Here is a 19354-nt window from a genome sequence, read left to right as displayed (position 1 = left end):
ATCCAGATTAAACACTTCACAGTCCACCACACTCACAAAATCCCGCCTCGGATACTGTAATCTATAGAAAAAGAAAAAGGATATGATGGAGAGAAGAGGGGACGCAAGTCACGGCACATGATTTCAAGCACAAGTCTAAGCACTAATTAGTAATTACCCCCACTTTCCGTAATTAACGCCCTTTTTCACTTTATCCACTTTGTTTTTTTCTATCTTCTTTATATTATGTCTTCCTCCAAGCCCACACTGCTCAGTACTCAGTTCCCTACGTTCTTGGTCCAAATGTTTACCTCAAACACTCGAGTCTTCTTCTTGTCTCTGTGTCTCATACTTTGCAAAGAAGCATTGTCTCACTTTGATGAACAATGGCTAGTCGGCGACGACGATCCACTCAACGCCTTGCAGACTAGGCGCGAAAGAAGCGAGGAGAGGTGCGATTACTCGGTGGGGAAGTGGACGTACGACGAAACGTATCCCCTCTATGACTCAGGCAGCTGTCCATATTTGAGCTCTGCACTAAGTTGCCAGAGAAATGGAAGACCTGACTCTAATTACCAGAAATGGAGATGGGTGCCCAAGGCTTGTTCACTTCCAAGGCACACACCACACTCCTTTTTTTGTACTCATTCTTACTTTTTTTTAACCAGTTATTCTTCCTTTTTACTTTGTTCACAAAAAAAAAAGGGGTCAAAGAATAAATTGAGTAGAGATTTATTGAGAACAAGCCAGAGCTGTTGTTATTCAGGATAAAATTTAGTTTTAATCTCAAAATCTCAAATTTTGGTTTAAATTTTTTTAGGCTCTAGTTTGATTTTGGAACACTAATTTTAAACCACAATTTGCAACTTTTGATTTTAACCAAATTTAATCTCTCTTTCCATGATGGGGTTTAGGTTTAACGCACTAAAATTCCTTGGGAAAATGAGAGGAAAAAGAATAATGCTGGTTGGAGATACAATAATGAGAAACCAGTGGGAATCTCTTGTCTGCTTAGTACAGTCTGTGATTCCCACTCATCGTAAGAAGCTTACTTACAATGGTCCTACAATGTCTTTCCATGCTCTGGTAACAATCATATCTCTTTTTAACATAAATCTCCTTTTGGATCACGTTTTCATTATTTGGTTAGTAAAAAGCAACTAAGATAAGTTTGGTAACTACAGGATTTTGAGACATCAATTGAGTTCTGTTGGGCTCCTCTGCTTGTGGAACTCAAGAAAGGAGGTTACCGTAAAAGGGTGTTACATTTGGACTCAATCGAAGACAATGCTAGATATTGGCGAGGTGTTGATGTTCTTGTATTCGACTCTGCTCACTGGTGGACTCACTCTCAGAAATGGAGTTCGTAAGCCATCATAAAAACCGCTCACAGCTTTCCTTTAATAGCAAATTATTAGTATATATATATATATATAATCGTTAAGCTTCATAGAACTCCAACTCAAAATCATTTAGTATTGATTGATGCTTTAGGTGGGACTATTACATGGATGGGAACAAGCTCTTCAAAGTTATGAACCCAATGGTTGCTTATGAGAGAGGACTTACCACATGGGCTAAATGGGTTGAGATCAATCTTGATCCATCCAAAACCAAAGTCATTTTCCGCACCATCTCACCAAGGTTTGTTTTCTTATGTTCTCATCCTAATCTCACCCATATATAATACAAAAAGTACACTATGAATCACATAAAGGGAAGATGACCATGCACATAATGTCTTGGCAGAGAGAGTGGTCAAATGTGCTACAACCAGAGACATCCCTTGCCTTCTTTATCTTCTTCAAGAAAACCACACATGCCTCAACAGTCAAGAGTGTTGAACAAAGTGCTAAGCACAATGAAATATCGGGTATATTTGCACGACATCACAACCATGTCAGCATATAGAAGAGATGGGCATCCTTCGGTGTTCAAGAGAGCAATGCACGAGGAAGAGAAACACCATCATATCTCTGGACCTTCATCAGATTGCAGTCACTGGTGCTTGCCTGGCGTCCCGGACATTTGGAATGAGATGCTTTCTTCAATTATCCTAACCAATGTCGTATGAGCTTATATATATGAGTCTGTTCTACTCATGAACCATGGTGTTATTTTGTATGAATCAGTTGGTTTATATGATATATTACATATCCTATCTTAACCTACAAATAACCCAATATCAAAGAGTGATTGATATATATAAGTGATTTAACAATGGATTATATGATTAAATGCATCGCTATAATTATGGTTTAACTCCTACCTAACACCATTTTTATTCTAAAACTTTATAGGTTAAGATTTGGTGATGTAGTCACGAAAATGGCAAAAGTTAGACAATTTGATACTCCACACAAGAGTTGAAGTTAGTGAAGAAAGTCTACAAATTTTGAATAAAGTAATACTTTTTTTTTAATTTTTGTGCAAATTACGTTACTATTTTTCGAATTCTCCGTCACTATTTTTTAATGTCCTTTGGATTTAACAACTACGAAGCTTCAGATCTCTCCTCAAGAGCATTGGGGTTGACATGGCGACGGAGAAATGGGTGTTTATGGTGACGGCGCAAACTCCGACGAACATAGCTGTGATTAAGTATTGGGGGAAGAGAGATGAGGTTCGGATTCTCCCCGTCAACGATAGCATCAGCGTAACTCTTGATCCTGATCACCTCTGTACGGTCACCACTGTCGCCGTAAGTCCTGCATTTGATCGGGATCGAATGTGGCTCAATGGCAAGGTACTCTCGCTTCGACTTTCTCCACTACGATCTTTCCTATAGCTGAGATTCTTCTATTTGTCAAATTCAAAAGATAAGCTTATACTCATCTGTATAGTTTTGGATTTTGTCAGTTTTGAGTTAGATTTGGATTAACTTTGAACCAAATTAGATAAGTTAATTTGGTTGAGTTCACAGGCATTTTTGTTGTTGTTGTTGTTTCATGGTTAGTATAGGAAATATCTCTTTCTGGAAGTAGGTACCAGAATTGTTTGAGGGAGATTAGGAGTCGAGCGGGTGATGTTGAAGACAAGGAGAAAGGAGTTAAGATAGGGAAGAAAGATTGGGACAAACTGCATCTACACATTGCTTCTCATAACAACTTCCCTACTGCTGCTGGCTTAGCTTCTTCAGCTGCTGGATTTGCTTGTCTAGGTATTCTGCCGTTTCTCTCTGTTTCCTTGTGGGTTGCTTAAAACCTGAAAGATAGAAAAATCAAATGGAGGATGGCTTGAAGTTTATGTCAAACTGCTCTTTTCCTACAGTTTTTTCTCTTGCAAAGTTGATGAATGTAGATGAAGATCCAAGCCATCTTTCTGCCATAGCCAGGTACTATAATTTTGAGGAATTGATTATGTACATGCCAAAATTTTGACCAATTTATACGATGGTCTTTACTAATGCATCAGTTTTAATAGTAAAATCTATCCATGTTGTTTTATTGTTGAATAACGCGAAATCTGACATTCCTCTAGAAATTACGTGGTACTCGTAGATATGGTTTAATTTTCATTCCTTCATGTAGGCAAGGTTCAGGAAGTGCATGCCGTAGTTTATTTGGTGGATTTGTTAAGTGGGAAATGGGAAGCAAAGATGATGGAAGTGACAGCGTTGCAGTTCAACTGGCAGATGAGAAGCATTGGGATGATCTTGTTATCATCATTGCTGTGGTATGAATTTTTTTAATTTTTTTTGTCAAGCGACTTTTAGACTTGGTCGCAGAATTACTCTGATTCTCCTATTTTCGAGATCATGTCATTTTCAAGTTTACCATATGTTATATATTCTCTCGAAATACCCCACTTAGAATGAATGAGATATATAAAAAAGTATTTTCATGTCACAATATTGAGTTGCTTTATTTGAACGTGTGAATATAGCTGTTTCTGGATTTTTCCAGGCAGCCTCTTATACATGATTGATCAATAACCTGTGAAGTTCTAGTACCTGCTTATATCTTTGTTCATAGCCTGTCTTCTTTGTTAATATGCTTTGTAAGTCTTTTTAGCTTATGCAACACCCAGGTTAGTTCACAGCAGAAGGAAACAAGTAGTACCTCAGGAATGCGTGAAAGTGTTGAGACGAGTTTGCTTTTACAGCATAGGGCGAAAGTAAGTTCTCTTCTTAGTGTTTGATGAAAATCTGTATTACCTCTTAAACCTCATATTCTGTTTATTCTTTGTCTGTAGGAAGTTGTGCCAAAACGGATTCTGCAAATGGAGGAAGCTATAAAAAATCGAGATTTTGCATCCTTTACACAATTGACATGTACAGACAGTAATCAGTTTCATGCTGTTTGTCTGGATACATCTCCACCCATATTCTACATGAATGACACCTCCCACAGGTATTTCTCTACTCTGACAGATATATGCTGCTTCATTTAGCTATCAAACCCTTCTTTATTAAACTGTTATCCGCTTTTCCAGAATAATTAGCTTAGTTGAAAAGTGGAACCGTTCTGAAGGGACACCACAGGTAAAGTGCTACTAACTACTAAGTCTCTTGCTTGACCTTTTGACCATTTTTACTTTGGAATATGTTACTTCCAGTTTCTGTACCAGCATAGATATTTATATCAGAGTATTTGCACAAGGATGTGAGTATTTTGTGTTTTTCAAGTATATGAACAATTGTTAACTAAAAAAAACTGAAATCTGGACAGGTTGCTTACACATTTGATGCTGGTCCAAATGCTGTACTGATTGCACGCAACAGAAAGGTTGCAGTTCAATTGCTCCAGGGGCTTCTGTATTATTTCCCCCCTAAGCCAGACACTGATATGAAGAGGTGAGAGATTGAAACTGTGTGATCCGTTAACTGCTGTTTTCTAGTTTAAAATGACTAAAAAAGCTGTTTGTACTGATTTTGGTTTCTTTGTTTACCAGTTACGTAGTGGGCGATAATTCGATTCTAAAAGAAGCAGGATTAGATGAAGCAAGTAGTGTCGAGAATCTACAACCTCCACCTGAAATTAAAGACAACATTGGATCTCAGGATCAAAAAGGAGAAGTCAGTTATTTTATCTGCACTAGACCTGGAAAAGGTCCCATCGTGCTTCACGACCAAACTCAAGCCCTCCTCGATCCTGAAACTGGTCTTCCTAAGTGAGCATTTTCTCTGCTCCAAACTAAATATTATGAGTAGCATCCTTGAACTGCAAGTTTAAGAAACGATATTTGTGGCAGAATAGGTACAGCTTCGTTGTTATCTACTGCTAGCTTTCTTATTGTTTCCAAATAAGAGAAATTTTTCTTTTTTTGTGTTTTTGGACAAAATAAAGAAATGTATTGGTTTGTTTTAACTAGAGTAAATCTTTTTACTACGCTGCAACATATAAAAGATGCGAAAATGAAAAGAAATTTTTATACACAATACTAGAGGAACAGAGGCGTAAGGGGGGTGAGACAAAATGTTAAACAATGTCAAACTTAAGATGCTTGAGGGATAGGCAAGAGTTCTTTCAATACAGTTTCTGCTATACCATCCGCCATCGGAAAAAAGTGACCAGCACCTGGAATCTCATGATACTTGATCCAACTTAGTTTCTGAGCAATGATCCTTTGTAGTTGTATTGGGACGAGCCGATCATCATCCCCTTGCCACATATGTACCGAACCTTCCCCCTTTGGGAACGGATTATCGATCTTCATCGGATCAAAACTCCATTTCCCAAATCCAACTATCAGGTCTCGGTCTAATGATTCGTGTGTCCCTTGTTGCGTCGTTTGGTTCTTGTAAGGCACCCTTACGGCGAGTTTGGGCAGTAATGCAAGATCTTGAGGAGAGAATATCTTGGGGCTTGATTCCATCACAGCTGATGGTGGGAATAGCTTTTGAGTGTTCCACCAATAGAGTAGCCATGGAGTGTGATGAGTTACGAGCATAGCAAACCTTTCGGTTTTAGATTGCTTGTTCCATAGCTCCCATGTCAAACTATCCGGGAAACTCGGCCACCATGAGTTGATTACAGGACAAAGCAATGTCGCTCCAGCGAGCCTGTGGGGAATGTACTTGAGAACACCCCAAACAGCTTGACCTCCCATTGAGTATCCAACCACGTAAAATTTGGAACCAAGTTGTAATTGGTCAGCGAGTTGTTCAACGTCATGAGCTAAAGTCTTTTCATTGCGACTCGGGTCAGGATCGCTCTCTCCATAACCAGGTCGATCATATGACACCACGTAGATGCCGTTTTTCTCAAGAAAACCCTGAAATTAACATAGAATGCAAATGCTTAATGTAAATGAAGACAAACAGTCTAAGTCTTTAAGCAAAAGATGTATAGTAAATGAGGAAGAAATCAAAATCATTACAGGGCGAACACGGCTGGCGATAACAGCATCGCGCCTAAACGTGGAGAATGCGTGAATATAGATGATCTTGAAAGTGGCATTTTGTCTACTAACTCCATGTTCTTCGTAGGCCAAATAACGGCCATCGCTGAGACGGATCCTAGGGGCGGTAATGGGCGGTCCACCGGGAGTTCCGCATCTCTTAGGAGGTGGAGGTGTAATGGCAACATAAGCCCATACCCCTAATCCAATCAGAACTATTACAACTGCTCCTGATATTAACCCTGTCAAAAAATTTCAAAAACAATAAATAAGTCATTACATATCCTTCATCCCTTTTCCAAATTACTTACGTTTTACTTGAATCAATCAAAAACTCACATTTCTTCATTGTGGAAAACCTTGATAAAAAAGTTGGCACTACCAACTTATTTTGAAATAAATTGATATAGGTTTCAAGTGTAATTTTGGATACAGAAGTATATATATATAGGGTTAGGTAAAACTAATTAAACAGAGGAAAACCTATTATTTCTGTCCCACGTTATGACAACGTAAATCACGGTGGATACATTGAGAGATCTTTTTGAGGCATTTATCCGGAAATAGCCGGCAGCAACAAAACCCCACACCACAGCCATAACAAACAATGGTTCCAACGAACATATTAAACCAATCTGTTTTCGGAAAAAACCAATGGGAACACGAGATTAACTAATTTAACATGTTTTTATTTTATTTTCGTCGTAAACGATTATAGTTATAACTTTCCAAAATAACAATTTTGTTAAAAGCTTTGTAAGCATTTCGATTATTTTGATAAGTACGGTGTATCCAGGATAGGATACTGTTTGTCTTCACTCCTCAGGTCGTTGTTGTCTCCAAGCTAGATCCATTAAGATAAAACTTATACGAGGTCGTAGCTGTCATTCACGTCCATATGACGAGTTTCGATGGATCGACTCAAGCATGTCTCTATGCATTCAGTTTTGGTCAACGTCTCTTTTTCATTCATAATTCAACAAAAGACTTAACGAACATACTCAAAATTACTTTCAGAGTTTTAAACACAACCGACGATTCAAATTTCCAACACATTTCACACCCACAAACAGTCAATTATTGTCAGACATGTCACGAAACCTTGCAAGTGCTTTCTTTTGGAGAAGAGTTCTGTAAGTGTCACCAGGCTGAACCTCAAACTCAGCATCAACCTTCTTCTGCTGACTTCCAAGTCCTGCTCTCCTATCAACGCCTTGCGCTTGCACCGGTTCTTTCATTCCACTCCCGTCTTTTCCCAAACCCTGAGCACATACCCAACAATCACCAATTAACATATAACGCTACCAATAAAACAAGTAACTGGTTCTTTTAAAGTTACCGATCCTTCGTGCCACCCCATGTTCCTCAGCATTCTGTTTCCCACGTTACTCTCGTCTATTGCCCTCTCTTCTGTAATTACATCGAAACTATTGACTTCCGTGGTTGTTGTAATCCCACGTCCACCCACGCCAGGAGGAAAAGGTGTTGGATCCAATGAACCTTTTCTCAACCCCATTATATCCTCATCTTCATTCAAACACACAATTTCCCCAATTATGTTACTATTTTTTTAGACAAAGTGTACCGAGGAAAAGAGAGGTCAAACAGTCAAAGGCGCTTACTTGAATCAATACCGTCATTTTCATTTGAAGTTGATGAACCATATAAGTTTCTTCTTTCTGCAGCTCGGTCTCGATATGATGCCTGAGGCTGTTCTCTGTGAGTAGGCACTGCAGTCGGCGTTTCAGAGAACCTTCTTCTTCTCCCACTTCCAGAAACCGAAACCGAAGCTGGAGACGCAGAAGGTATAACTGGGGGCGTTTGTACATTAGCTGAAGAAACTCCTCTCTGAGTTCCTCCAAAGGAACCTCTCATCACCCCCATCAAAGTTCCTGCTGTCGTACTGCTGCTCGAGCTCTCTGTAGTTGTCAGTGCAGAAACTCCATTATTGGAGGTACTTCTCTCCTCTGCAATATTTACATCAGATTTCAGCTTGCCCTTGGATTGTCCAGCGGAGAAGGACGACCTTGCTTCAGCGGAAACTGTAGGTGGATTGTTCCCAAGTGAGGGAGAGGGACGCTGTATTTGGGGTTCATGACTCCGCTGCTTCCACATTGTTAAAACGTTACTCATTTTTTTCTTGCTTGCCAGTATGCTACTCTTTGATGCAAGTTTTATCTCCTTCACTCTCTCTTTCTCTCTCTTCTCTGATGCAATTGCTGCTGCTGCAGCCGCCTGAACCGCATCTGGTAAGGACAAAGCCTTTTCTACATTAGGGGTAGCAGCCGCTGAAATAATAACTTTTTGTTGACTGGATTTCTCCATCTTGGCAGATTCTGGTTGATTTTCAGTTAATTTACTCTCATTATTCTGATCAGGACAAGGAACATATTGTTGTGTTTGCTGGTCATACGAGTACCAAAGCCCACTATTGCTGTCATAATAAAGACCTGCATATTTAGAAGAATATGATTAATAAAAAATACTAACTTCTTCTCACACCAGCGAAACCAAGTTGTTCACCCCCACACACCAAGTAGAAAGGACTATTGATAACCAGAACCGTTAAACATTTCATCCTTAAGCTCTATCAGATACGAATTTTCAAGGCATATATATATTTTTATAAGGTCCTCTTTACTCAGTAATACATAAAAGTCAAAAGTGATAGACATTGGAATTCCTACAGCAGCCATAACCAACTGTATCAGACAATACTTGCCTAATCTCTACAGCCATACTATAGAGTCTAGTTAAGGCATAAAACTTATATCTCCATGTTGCTAGTTTGGTGCATACAAAGTATAAGAAGTTCATTGTCATAAAAAGAATAGCAACCCTGATATAGTTTGAACAACGCAAAGGTGAAGACTTATATTTGCTAAGAAACTATCCTCTGAATGAATACATCTACGTAAGGCAATTTCAAACCTCTAACAAGGCACTTTCAAACAATTCATGTTTTGCAAATGCCAGACGTGGTAATTAGAGCTACAGCTACCCAACTATGCAACCATTTCAAACAGATAAATAATATAAGTGCAAACCTGAATTTCCATCATAGTAGTATCCAGAAGCAGCATCATAGTAATAACCAGATGCTTCATCCCACACATAGCCAGACTGTGGAGCGGAAGCCCCTTTCTGGGATTCAATTTCCCCAACTCCCTGGGCCTGCTCTCCAGTGGTTTGATTCTCATTGGGATTGTATTCCTTTGGAGCCCATCCAACACCGTCATACTAATAATAACAAAAATGAGTGGCAGTGCATATTATGAAGACAACTGAAAAGAATGAAAATCTTCAAGAAAAGCTACCGGATGCTACTAAAAAAAATTAATAGTCAATGTCTGACCAGCCAATACAGAGAGGGAAACCGGATTAAAAAAATCTTTTAAGTACCTGCTGAGAAAATGCTGCAGCTTCAATTGCAGCAGCAGCAAGGTTGCTGGAGTGAGAGGGTGCTGCTATACCAGTGCCAGAACCATGCACACTCTTTGCATACGCAACTCTAAGGATTTTACCATTCTTTTCAAGAGCTGTTCCGTTTGTTGCTTCAAGTGCCTTGGTAGCATCCTCAACCTACACGTTAATCATGTTTTTCTGTTTAATTAGGTAGGTAGATTAAATAATAATCAGATACCTACATAGATTGGGGAAATATATATATTCGGATATACCAAAGCAATTCTACTACCAAATCTGATCACCAGTAAAATATTGAACTGGTAAGAGAATCTGCGACCTCGGGAAATAATCTACTACACGTCTACACAAGCTTCAAAGGTCCATGCAAGGAGTGGTTGTCGATTATAAAGATAGCACGAAAAAAGGAAACTTATTGAGCGAGCCCATCTCCGAATAATGCAAAGACTACCCACAACACTAGCAGAATGTATTTACTAAAAATTTTGTTCCTGACACTTGGAACATAAAAAAACATATATATATAAAACAGGTGCTAATGATCATCTAGACTGGGTTACAAATTCCTGCACGATCTAATAACTCCTTGATCAATAGGTACACTTGCAATTAAATTTTATCAGCAAGGGAAAAGATAAACAGAAGAGAGATTTGAGGATTAAAACACTGAGACTAGTAAGTGCAAAAATGGCATGGCTTTGAGACCCTACCGAACAAAAATGCACAAATGCATATCCTCGTGAAACATGTGTGAATTTGTCTCTCACAAGACGAAGATCCTACAGAATGGACAAAAGAGAAAAACCAGGTCAACTGACGTAAAAAATACATATCCTATTATATAACAAATCCAAAAGGGTTTTTGTCGACCTTGATAGGAGCATGTTTGGAAAATTCATACCGAATCATTTCCTCATCAGCATCTTCATCCAACCCACGTACAACTAAGACATGAGTTGGACCTGGAAGAGAAGAATATTTCTTAGGTATAAATGGCATGTATAAAAGTGCAAAGAACTATAACCTTAAACACTTTCAACTATCTTCTGACCCAACAAGAAAACTAAAACATCTTATAAATAAAATGAACCTGTCTCCGAAGTTCGTTTTCCTGGTGCTGAGTTTGATAAACCTACATCAGCTGCAGGAGAATCCTTGGTCTTGGGTTCATTACACTGCGTAAGGAGAAAGAGACCATGAATTATTTCAGCCTGTAACTAATCTAAACAAGACACAGACAGCTGGATTGCAAAGAAGGACTATAGAACATGTAACCACCACATCGAACTATTAATAAACACTTAAAGTAGTCTAAACATATACAAGGAAAGATAAATCTGAACCCATCAATAAATATCAGTCAAAGGATGTTATATAAGTTCTCTTACTGACATTAAAATTATAAAATCTGTATCTACTAACAAACATATTACTGTAAAATGCAACCAAATACATTCTTCGTATGTCACCAACGTGTTTATATAAGATAAAATCTTGAATACCAATACTACCGACATATGTATGTCACCTTAGTCCCAATCAAAGTGTCAATTGAGAAAACATATTTGTCACCAAAAAGAACTGAATAACTTTATACAATACAGATTTGAGATTTCTCCTGAGGGTTTAATCAGTTCTATCCATTTTGGTATTGTCATCACCAACTCATGACAACAACAATGAGCAGTTCTTCCTGCAATTTTATCTGTAGTTTAAAGATGGGTTTCTACTCTAGTCCTGACTATGAAATTTGCAAAACTTTCTTTCGAAGAATGAACCAACCTGAAAGCAGGAGGTTCGCCGCGCAAAATTGATACAGCCACAGATTATACACATCCAATCTGTGGGAACCATCATGCTTCGATTTCCACCATAACTGCGCCTAGAAGCATGTTCCTGCCTACGGGACACACCAGCCCTACCACTAGGTTGGCTGCTGCAACACACCAAAAGTCAAGTGTAAGAATGCTAAACAGCTAACTGAGAGTCTGATATTAAAAAAGGTCCAGGAACTTCTAATTGAATGTAATGAATCTACGATTCCTCCCGATATAAGAAAAGACCTGTAATGGAATATTAGCTTCATTCCATCCAAAACTATACCATCATGCTCAATTCTGTCCATCATGATGTGTGCGGCATCCTGCTCAAACAAACATACATAATTGCACACACTGGATTGAATAAATCACAAGAAAGAGCCCCAAGGAATTAACAGCTTAGTTGAAAACAATTACCACCGTGGGGAAATCTATAAAAGCAAATCCACGAGAAATCCCAGAACTTTGCTCCCGAATCACACGGACATCATGCAATGGACCCCATTCAGCCTAATCATGCGTAAGGGAATAATGAAGTCATGCAAAATAAAACTGTTCAACCCTCAGAATATACAAACTCAAAAAATAAAGAAGAGATTACCAGAATCTGGTATAGATCTTCTTCTGTTGATTTCATTGAGAGACCCTTCACAAGAACAGTGGCGGATGGGGTCTAGCAAAAACCATAAAAATATAGGAACGGTTTTTTTAAATGTCTTCACAACAAAATAATTTAAACCAGGGATGGGAGAATATTATATACAGCAGAAAAATGATCCTGGTCATGTCTATCTTCGTATTCTCTTCGTCTCTCACTTTCATGCCAGTGATCGCCCTCGTAGCTGTCCTCCCGGTAACTCCGCCCATGGCTACGACCCCTAGGAGATCTTGATCTAGCGAACTCACCACGTCCGGTAGATCGAGATTGTGATTTCTCATATCTCTTATGAGGACTCTCATCTCTTTCACGGCTGAAACATCGTCTGTCCCAGTCCCTATCACGTGAGTCCCATACTCTATCTCGTGAGTCCCATACTCTATCTCGTGAGTCCCGTCCTCTATCCTGCGAATCCCGACTCTTTTGATTGCCATCTCTAACACTGCCCCTTTCATAATCAGAATCATAACTACGGCGAGCATAATCATAACTTTTCTCCCGGCTAGCTTCTCTACTATGATGGTAATTTCTAGATCTATGGGTATAATCACCACCAGAATAGTCATCGCGGCCATCATACCGTGACGACCTTTCGTGTTCATGATCACGGTAGTATCCATTTCGACTCGCAACTTCACTATCGTGATAATAATCAGCAGCATAATTTGAATCCATGTACGGCTTTTCTTGCCTGCGAAGTTCACGAGGATAATTTTCTTCATAGTTTCGCCTTCTAGATTGAGGCAGCGCACCCAGAGTATTCTGTCCAGGTGGATAACTGTAGCCATCATCATCCCGCATCAACCTTTCATCAGGATATCCCTCATCATATGATACGCCAAACCTGTACGAGAAATGTAGCATTGGTGGTACATAAAAGGATAAAGAAATGAAGTATCATGAAAATTTAAGCACAAGTAAACAACCCAGATAAAGTACATGAAATGCGATTTAGTGATAGTAGTTCAAATTAATATATGAGGTTTCTCCCATGAGAACTAGAAAATACATCAATATAGTCAATTCAACTAGCACTAACCGATTATTTGGATCCTGCTCAGTACCATAACCCTCCGGAGCCTGTGAATTGAAGAGAATAAGCTATGTCAGCAACAAACATCATGACTGATATTACGTTAGCCAAATCCCATCCACATCCTCACTCTCCACGTCTCTCACTCCACGGATGCGGGCCGTAAAAATTGACATTCACACAACATCCCTAAAAATTTCTTGTCTATTCATCCCATATATGTAAGGAGAAAACCACAATTACACTGTTATTATCCCATTCTTGCTGACGACCATATCGACCAGGATCCATTTCGAGCCAGCACACCGAGCAAATCTTTGATGGTCAGAGAGAATATTCAAAAATTAATGTTTAAAGCCCTTCCCTGAAATACACGCATAAACAAACAGGTATCTGTTATTCTGTTAATACATATATAATATAGAATTTCCACGACTGATCCCAATCCCTTTTCGAAATTGAACCCATTAACACGAAACAGATTACTACAATAAATCCATAGCAAAATTAAACTTTATAAGGTCGACAGAGACATACATATCTAAATCAGACAGATCATTTAAGTAAAGAGACTATTTTAGAACTAGTTAAAGATTCTCACTTAATATTAAGAACAGCATTGGGGCTAGGAAGTAGCAAAAGCACGATAAGAATGCTTACAACCATACAGATCATTCTACATCCAACAGGCCTTATAAATTTTGTCACGCATACTTTGCTAATCAACTGGGAAAACCAGATATCGATAGGGCCATGGAACAACAACAATTGCTTAATCCAAATTCCCTTTAATGAGTCTTAAAGGTTGCAAAATGGCATACAAACAAATCGTAACTGCCCACGTCCACGGAAATAGGTAATGAAAGATGAGCATACATACCACGCTCAACCCCGATGAACTGAAAGCAGCACGACGACTCCGGACCCCAAAAGACACCAGTGAACGGAAGATGGCGCTGAGCGGAACAAAGACTTTGGAATAAGAAATCAATTGATAATATAGAGCGCAAAATCAGAGAACCGAAGAAACAGATGTGAGAGTGAGAGACGAGCCTGAAACAGGTGACGAAAACGATCGATAGCGAGAGAACTCGAGCGATGGAGTTAGCCGTATAAATCGGAATGGTTACGACTTGGGAGCAGTAGCCGTGAGAAACTCAAGAGAAGAAAAATTGAAAACTGGGTGTAGAAATATTCAACAGCGATGAGACGTATACAAGAGCTCTGCGGTGGACTTGCCCGAATCGGAGAACTTTTAACCAGATTAGGGTTTCGCGTTGTTGAAGATGATGAGATATGAAAAGGCCGTGCATATTTACAAAAATAGAGTTAGTATTATTTATGGGAATCCATACATTTAATTATAAATAAATAAAAAGCAAGTATGTTAAACGTTTTTTACTTTTAAGGTACGTAATTAACATTTAAATTGCGAATTTGACCCTTTCATACAATATCGCCACTTTTGGTATAATTGTTTAGTACTTTAGTTTACATTTGAATGCTCCACCACTGATACAGTTCTGAACTTTTTTCTCCAGAGACCATACACACGAGTGTGTGTGTGTGTGTGTTCGACATCCTGAATTCAAGTAAATTATCTAAATTTTAGCAAATTGTTTATATGCGAAAACACTTACACGGGCGAAGCCATTGTGGTGTTGTCACATAATATCAAATAGTTGATTAAAACCTGGTCAATAACCTACACTAGTAACTAAAGAGTGTTTTTTTTAAAACAATAGAATCAGCAATTTTTCACCAACCAATTTCTTTTCATCGATGTCTTGTTAATTTCAAATATGTATTTGTTTATTTTGTATAGACTATATACGATACATGCATCACTTAGGCATAAAAGTATAATTTCACCGTTTTTTACAACAAACAAAGTGGATAACTTTCAAAAATATTCTGCAGCTTTAGAGAAATTTGCATGTGATACATCAAGTAAATATGCACTGTTTTCACTTTATCCCTATGACATAGCATATCTGTATATACGTGTTTTCATTTTCAATTTGATGTTCCATTCCTAAAAAGATTAGGTCCGTGATGGTAGCGGTGGATCGCTTTTCGAAGTATGCTGTGTCCGTGAGGCGTGATGGTATTATTTTCATTTGTTTCCTTCCATATCAACTTGTTTATTCAAGATCAACTTCTATGTATTCCACCAGTGAGGTAACCAATAAAGAGTGCGAGTGAGACAATAACTTAAGTAAGAATCCTCTCTTTTAAAAACATAACCAAGAAAAAAAAGAAAAAAGTAAACCCAGGTAAAATCTATATTTATGGGCATTGTTTGTGACAAAGAGAGACAAAAAAACTAAGAACGAGGCGTCCAAGCTGAAGCAGTGAGTAAAGAAAGATCTTTCCATCCAAACTTAAGCGTGCCATTATCATCAACCAATGTGTAACCATCCGAAGGAAACATTCCCAACAGAAGAGTCGCTTGTGTAGCTGCATTGCCAGCTAAAGATATACCTTTAAACCCACATTGTTGCATTTTCTCCCTCCAGCTCTCAAACTTCACTTCCCCGCTCCTCGACGGTCCTCCCACGGCCAATACATTCCGTATCTCTTTCGATAATAGCTGCTGCTCCACCACATGTCTCTCTTCACTCTCTTCGCCGTAGCTTGCTCCCAACGAATCAAACAGTGCTGAGTAGTAATGTATTGCTTCCACAAATCTTCCTAAGAAGGAACCAGCATGGCTCAGGTCTTGTTCAACTACTGTCACAACTTTAGGAGCTAATCTGTTCATTCCCAACCATTAACCCAAAACAGCCACTTTTTAGAACATCTATCTTAAACAATTTATATAGTCAAAGAGTGATTAAAAGGTAATGAGTGTTTTATTACCTTTGGAGTAACCAGAGGGTGTGTGCATCAGAGCCAGTAACATCATAAAGAGAATGTTGAAGCCAGTGAACAGCAACAGCTTCTCTTTTCCTCACATTGAGTCTCTCAGTGTCCAAGTTTCCAACTTTCTCAGCTAAAGGGCAGAATTCAAAAGGCAGGCCAAGCTTATCCGCGAAATCGGAGAGACGTTTCCCAGTAGCCTGAAGAGCTTCCATGGAAGTACCAAGTCCCGTGAGACGCACGTGAGGAGGTCCTCCAGGTCTAGAAGCAAGGATGTGGAATAGACCAGGCCATTGAAGTCCCTGCATGATGTCTAGATCAATGATGTGTACACTGTCTTCTTTCTCGAACGCTTCTTGAATCGCCTGATTCGCTGTAAAGTGTGAGAATTTCACTAGAGGGCTTATCCCGTTAAACACCTGAAACGCAGAGACCATCTTCAAGCTATGCGTTTGAGGCATCCACCGTGAAGGCAAAGCCGCGTAAATCCCGAGACACGAGTTGAGTAATCTCGCTGACATAGCTTCGGAGAAGTAAGCAGCTACTCTCTGCGCTGAGGTTCCGTAAGGAGTTGACAATTGAGAGATCTCGAGAAGAAGCTTGTTTGCTTCTTCGAGGTTATCAGCAGAGACAGCTTCAGCACACTGTAGCAGCAATGTGAGAAGGTGTAAACCTTCTTCATCTTGCTTCTGTCTCTTAATCTCTTCTTTCCTCTCTCTTAACGCCTCCGCCGTGTTTGTGACGGTGGCTGTGGTGGTTGTCACCGTCTCTGGTTGCGGTGGTGCATCGGTGGAAGAATTCTCCCTCTCTTGTTGCTGAATCGGAGGCGGAGGAGGAGTCTTATGTTGTTGTTGTGGTTGTTGCTGTTGATGTTGTTGTTGTTGCTGTTGGTGTTGAGTTACAGGAGGAGAAGGGTTGTTTGAGATCTGATAGAGAGGTTCAAAAGATTGAGGAGAAGGGTCGGAGGAGGAGGAAGGATCAAGAAGCATGAGAGATCGGAGTCTATATTCAAGAAGAGCTCCGAGATTTGGGTTACAAGGGAAGATAATGTCTCTAACGTTTTGGATAAGTTGAGGGATTGAGACCGAAGTTGAGGAGTGGATAAGGTCCCTGATAATGGCGTCAACCCAAACCGTAGGTGAAGCAGAAGAAGAGGAAGAGTCTTGTTCCATTGGCTGTACGGACATAGCATTCCGACCACCACCACCACGGTCTGAAGGGAAAACAGGAAGACCAGAGAAGCCACAGACAGAGAGAGGTGGGTTTGGCTGAGAAGCAACAGCCGTCGCCGCAGCAAGAGACGGTGGTTGTTGTTGTTGTTGTTGTGGTGGAACAGTATTGTAGTTGGAGTCGAGGAGGTGAGAGGCACGGCGAGGAGGGCGAGACGGGTTGTTGTAGTCAGGGTTAGAAGACATCTCGGAAGCTAATCGTTTTCTCACCATCACTAAAGGAGGAGGTGGAGGTTGAGGAGGAGCACCACTACGGTTGTTGCTACTACTACTACCGGAAGAAGTGGCTCTTAAAGGACTATGAGGAGGTTGACCACCGTTGAAATCGCCGGAATCCGCCATAGAGATTGAAGTGGTTGGTCGTGGAATTGCATGGTTATAAATAGAATAAGAGACTAAACAAAATAAAGGGGGAGTAGCAAAATCCAAAATCGAAAATTTCCAAACAGAAGAGGGCTTTTTTAGTAGAAAAGCTAGTATCTTTTCTTCTTTTTAAAAAATCTATGGGGATGCTTAATTTACTTCATCTTCTTCACGATCTCCGATGAAGAAGAAGAAAAAAGGGGAAAAAAACTCAGTGAGGGTGAATTTGGAACTAAGTGAGTTGGAGGATGAATCCCGGATAAAGGGGTTTTGGTTTTTGGTATATTGAGGTGGACGAGGAGGACAGTGTGTGTAGTGAAAAAGGGTCCTGGCCGTATCTAAATCGTCTTCCTCCTTTCGAATTATTGTGAATGTCGCTTCGTTACATTTAATGACTCTTTACATCTCTATTCATGTTAACTCTTCTCTCTCTCTCTTTCGCTCTCTCTCTATCTCTGCCTCTGTCTCTGTCTTTTAATTTATTGGGTGGGTTAATTAATTGATGAGGGGGGACTGAGTTGGAAAAATAATAAAAATTGGGAAGAGATTAGGTGCGTGATCGGAATTGTTCGTCGTTGCGTGTTTGACGTCTTGCTTTTGCCGATCCATCTCTCACTCTCTTTTCTTCTTGACCTCTCCCCTCTCTCTCTCAAACTAACCACAAGAAGATAATATTTTGTTTGCTATATAATAATAATAGAGAGAGAGCTCAATTTCGTGGAACCGGTTAGCTATATTTATACTTTATTACTACTAATAACATACGAAATTCAGTTTTTTTTTTATTTAAAAAAAAAATTGTATAAGTGACGAAATATTCGCATTATGTGGAAGTAAATTTCTGGTTAGCAGTAGTACGAACAATTGCGGTGGAGTAAGTGGAAACCCAAATAATTCATAATACACATAAAGAAGAAGAATAGACCAACGAGGTTCCATGGTTCGTCCCGTAAATTTGTGTCCACAAGAATCGTATCTCCTCCAAACCATTTCTTGTAGTTTTTAGGTCCAAGCGGACTAGAGTTCGAAACTATAAAACATTTTAAAATAAAAAAAATATACGAAAAGAATTATACTGTGTATGATGTATTACAGTTATATGACTTGGATTCGTAACCCAAGTAATTAGATTTGGAGTCAGGTTGTACCACTAGTCATTTTAGGTTTGGTATGAGAGATGTGGACGAAGAAGTCTCTCACACAATCGAAGGACTTTTTTTTGTGGTACGATGTGCTTGTTACTAAGATGGGCAGTGCTGGCCAATAGTATAGCCAACTTGCTATTTTGTGCTAAAATTAGAAATGTGGTTTTCCTTAAACCGTCCTAATTGAAAGAGATGAGAAAAAAAGAAGAAGTATTATTATTATTATTTTTTTTAAATGATAAAAGCCAAGTCCCTTAATATAAAAAAGGCATTTTACATAAGAGCAATTGGACAAGACGTAGAGCTAAAACAGTAAATAACAAAAGAAGAAAAAGGAAGAAAAGAGAGAGAGCAGCACATGTTTTGATGAAGCCATTACACCAACTGTCAAACCCCAGTTCCCGATAAAATCTGAAACTAGTGTTTGACATTTTGCTTTCATCTGCATCCTCTTCTTTTCCCTTTTGTCCTTTTTTTTTTTCTAAATGAAAAAAATT

The 19354-nt window shown here is 39.2% G+C and overlaps 5 protein-coding genes across 9 annotated transcripts; 2 read left to right on the top strand and 3 right to left on the bottom strand.

The window, feature by feature from the left end:
• LOC104791698 (protein trichome birefringence-like 36) lies at positions 211-2146 on the top strand. The gene is made up of 5 exons (XM_010517646.2): positions 211-596; positions 894-1065; positions 1164-1345; positions 1474-1623; positions 1729-2146. The coding sequence occupies exons 1-5, from the start codon at positions 226-228 to the stop codon at positions 2051-2053; spliced, it is 1200 nt and encodes a 399-aa protein (XP_010515948.1). The 5' UTR covers positions 211-225; the 3' UTR covers positions 2054-2146.
• Positions 2292-5288, top strand: LOC104791697 (diphosphomevalonate decarboxylase MVD2). 3 transcript variants are annotated; one of them, XM_010517644.2, is made up of 10 exons: positions 2292-2383; positions 2482-2725; positions 2941-3139; positions 3250-3313; positions 3510-3654; positions 4009-4095; positions 4174-4331; positions 4414-4462; positions 4650-4774; positions 4873-5288. In XM_010517644.2, the coding sequence occupies exons 2-10, from the start codon at positions 2516-2518 to the stop codon at positions 5093-5095; spliced, it is 1260 nt and encodes a 419-aa protein (XP_010515946.1). In that variant the 5' UTR covers positions 2292-2383; positions 2482-2515; the 3' UTR covers positions 5096-5288. The 3 variants fall into 3 exon arrangements, with proteins under 3 accessions (XP_010515946.1, XP_010515947.1, XP_010515945.1); XM_010517645.2 differs by having other exon boundaries at positions 2293-2383; positions 2488-2725; XM_010517643.2 differs by lacking the exon at positions 2292-2383 and having other exon boundaries at positions 2427-2725.
• On the bottom strand, positions 5402-6721 carry LOC104791696. Its single transcript, XM_010517641.1, has 3 exons — positions 6661-6721; positions 6301-6563; positions 5402-6195 (listed from the first exon to the last, which is right to left on the bottom strand). Exons 1-3 carry the CDS (start codon positions 6668-6670, stop codon positions 5416-5418), a joined length of 1053 nt encoding a protein of 350 aa, XP_010515943.1. The 5' UTR covers positions 6671-6721; the 3' UTR covers positions 5402-5415.
• On the bottom strand, positions 7297-14567 carry LOC104791694 (SUPPRESSOR OF ABI3-5). 3 transcript variants are annotated; one of them, XM_010517639.2, is made up of 17 exons: positions 14312-14567; positions 14139-14214; positions 13502-13622; positions 13265-13305; positions 12331-13069; positions 12169-12240; positions 11985-12077; positions 11811-11890; positions 11530-11683; positions 10838-10922; positions 10618-10709; positions 10458-10526; positions 9724-9903; positions 9369-9561; positions 7944-8771; positions 7661-7848; positions 7297-7583 (listed from the first exon to the last, which is right to left on the bottom strand). In XM_010517639.2, the coding sequence occupies exons 3-17, from the start codon at positions 13547-13549 to the stop codon at positions 7395-7397; spliced, it is 3051 nt and encodes a 1016-aa protein (XP_010515941.1). In that variant the 5' UTR covers positions 13550-13622; positions 14139-14214; positions 14312-14567; the 3' UTR covers positions 7297-7394. The 3 variants fall into 3 exon arrangements, with proteins under 3 accessions (XP_010515941.1, XP_019102348.1, XP_010515942.1); XM_019246803.1 differs by having other exon boundaries at positions 7395-7583; positions 11530-11680; XM_010517640.2 differs by lacking the exon at positions 14312-14567 and having other exon boundaries at positions 7395-7583; positions 13502-13651; positions 14139-14213.
• Positions 15461-18357, bottom strand: LOC104791693 (protein SCARECROW-like). The gene is made up of 2 exons (XM_010517637.2): positions 16121-18357; positions 15461-16014 (listed from the first exon to the last, which is right to left on the bottom strand). Exons 1-2 carry the CDS (start codon positions 17689-17691, stop codon positions 15585-15587), a joined length of 2001 nt encoding a protein of 666 aa, XP_010515939.1. The 5' UTR covers positions 17692-18357; the 3' UTR covers positions 15461-15584.

This window comes from Camelina sativa, chromosome 6 (assembly GCF_000633955.1).
Source record: "Camelina sativa cultivar DH55 chromosome 6, Cs, whole genome shotgun sequence".
NCBI lineage: Eukaryota > Viridiplantae > Streptophyta > Magnoliopsida > Brassicales > Brassicaceae > Camelina > Camelina sativa.
The sequence above is the reverse complement of the archived record's forward strand: the minus strand, read 5'-3'. Positions and strand labels throughout refer to the sequence as shown.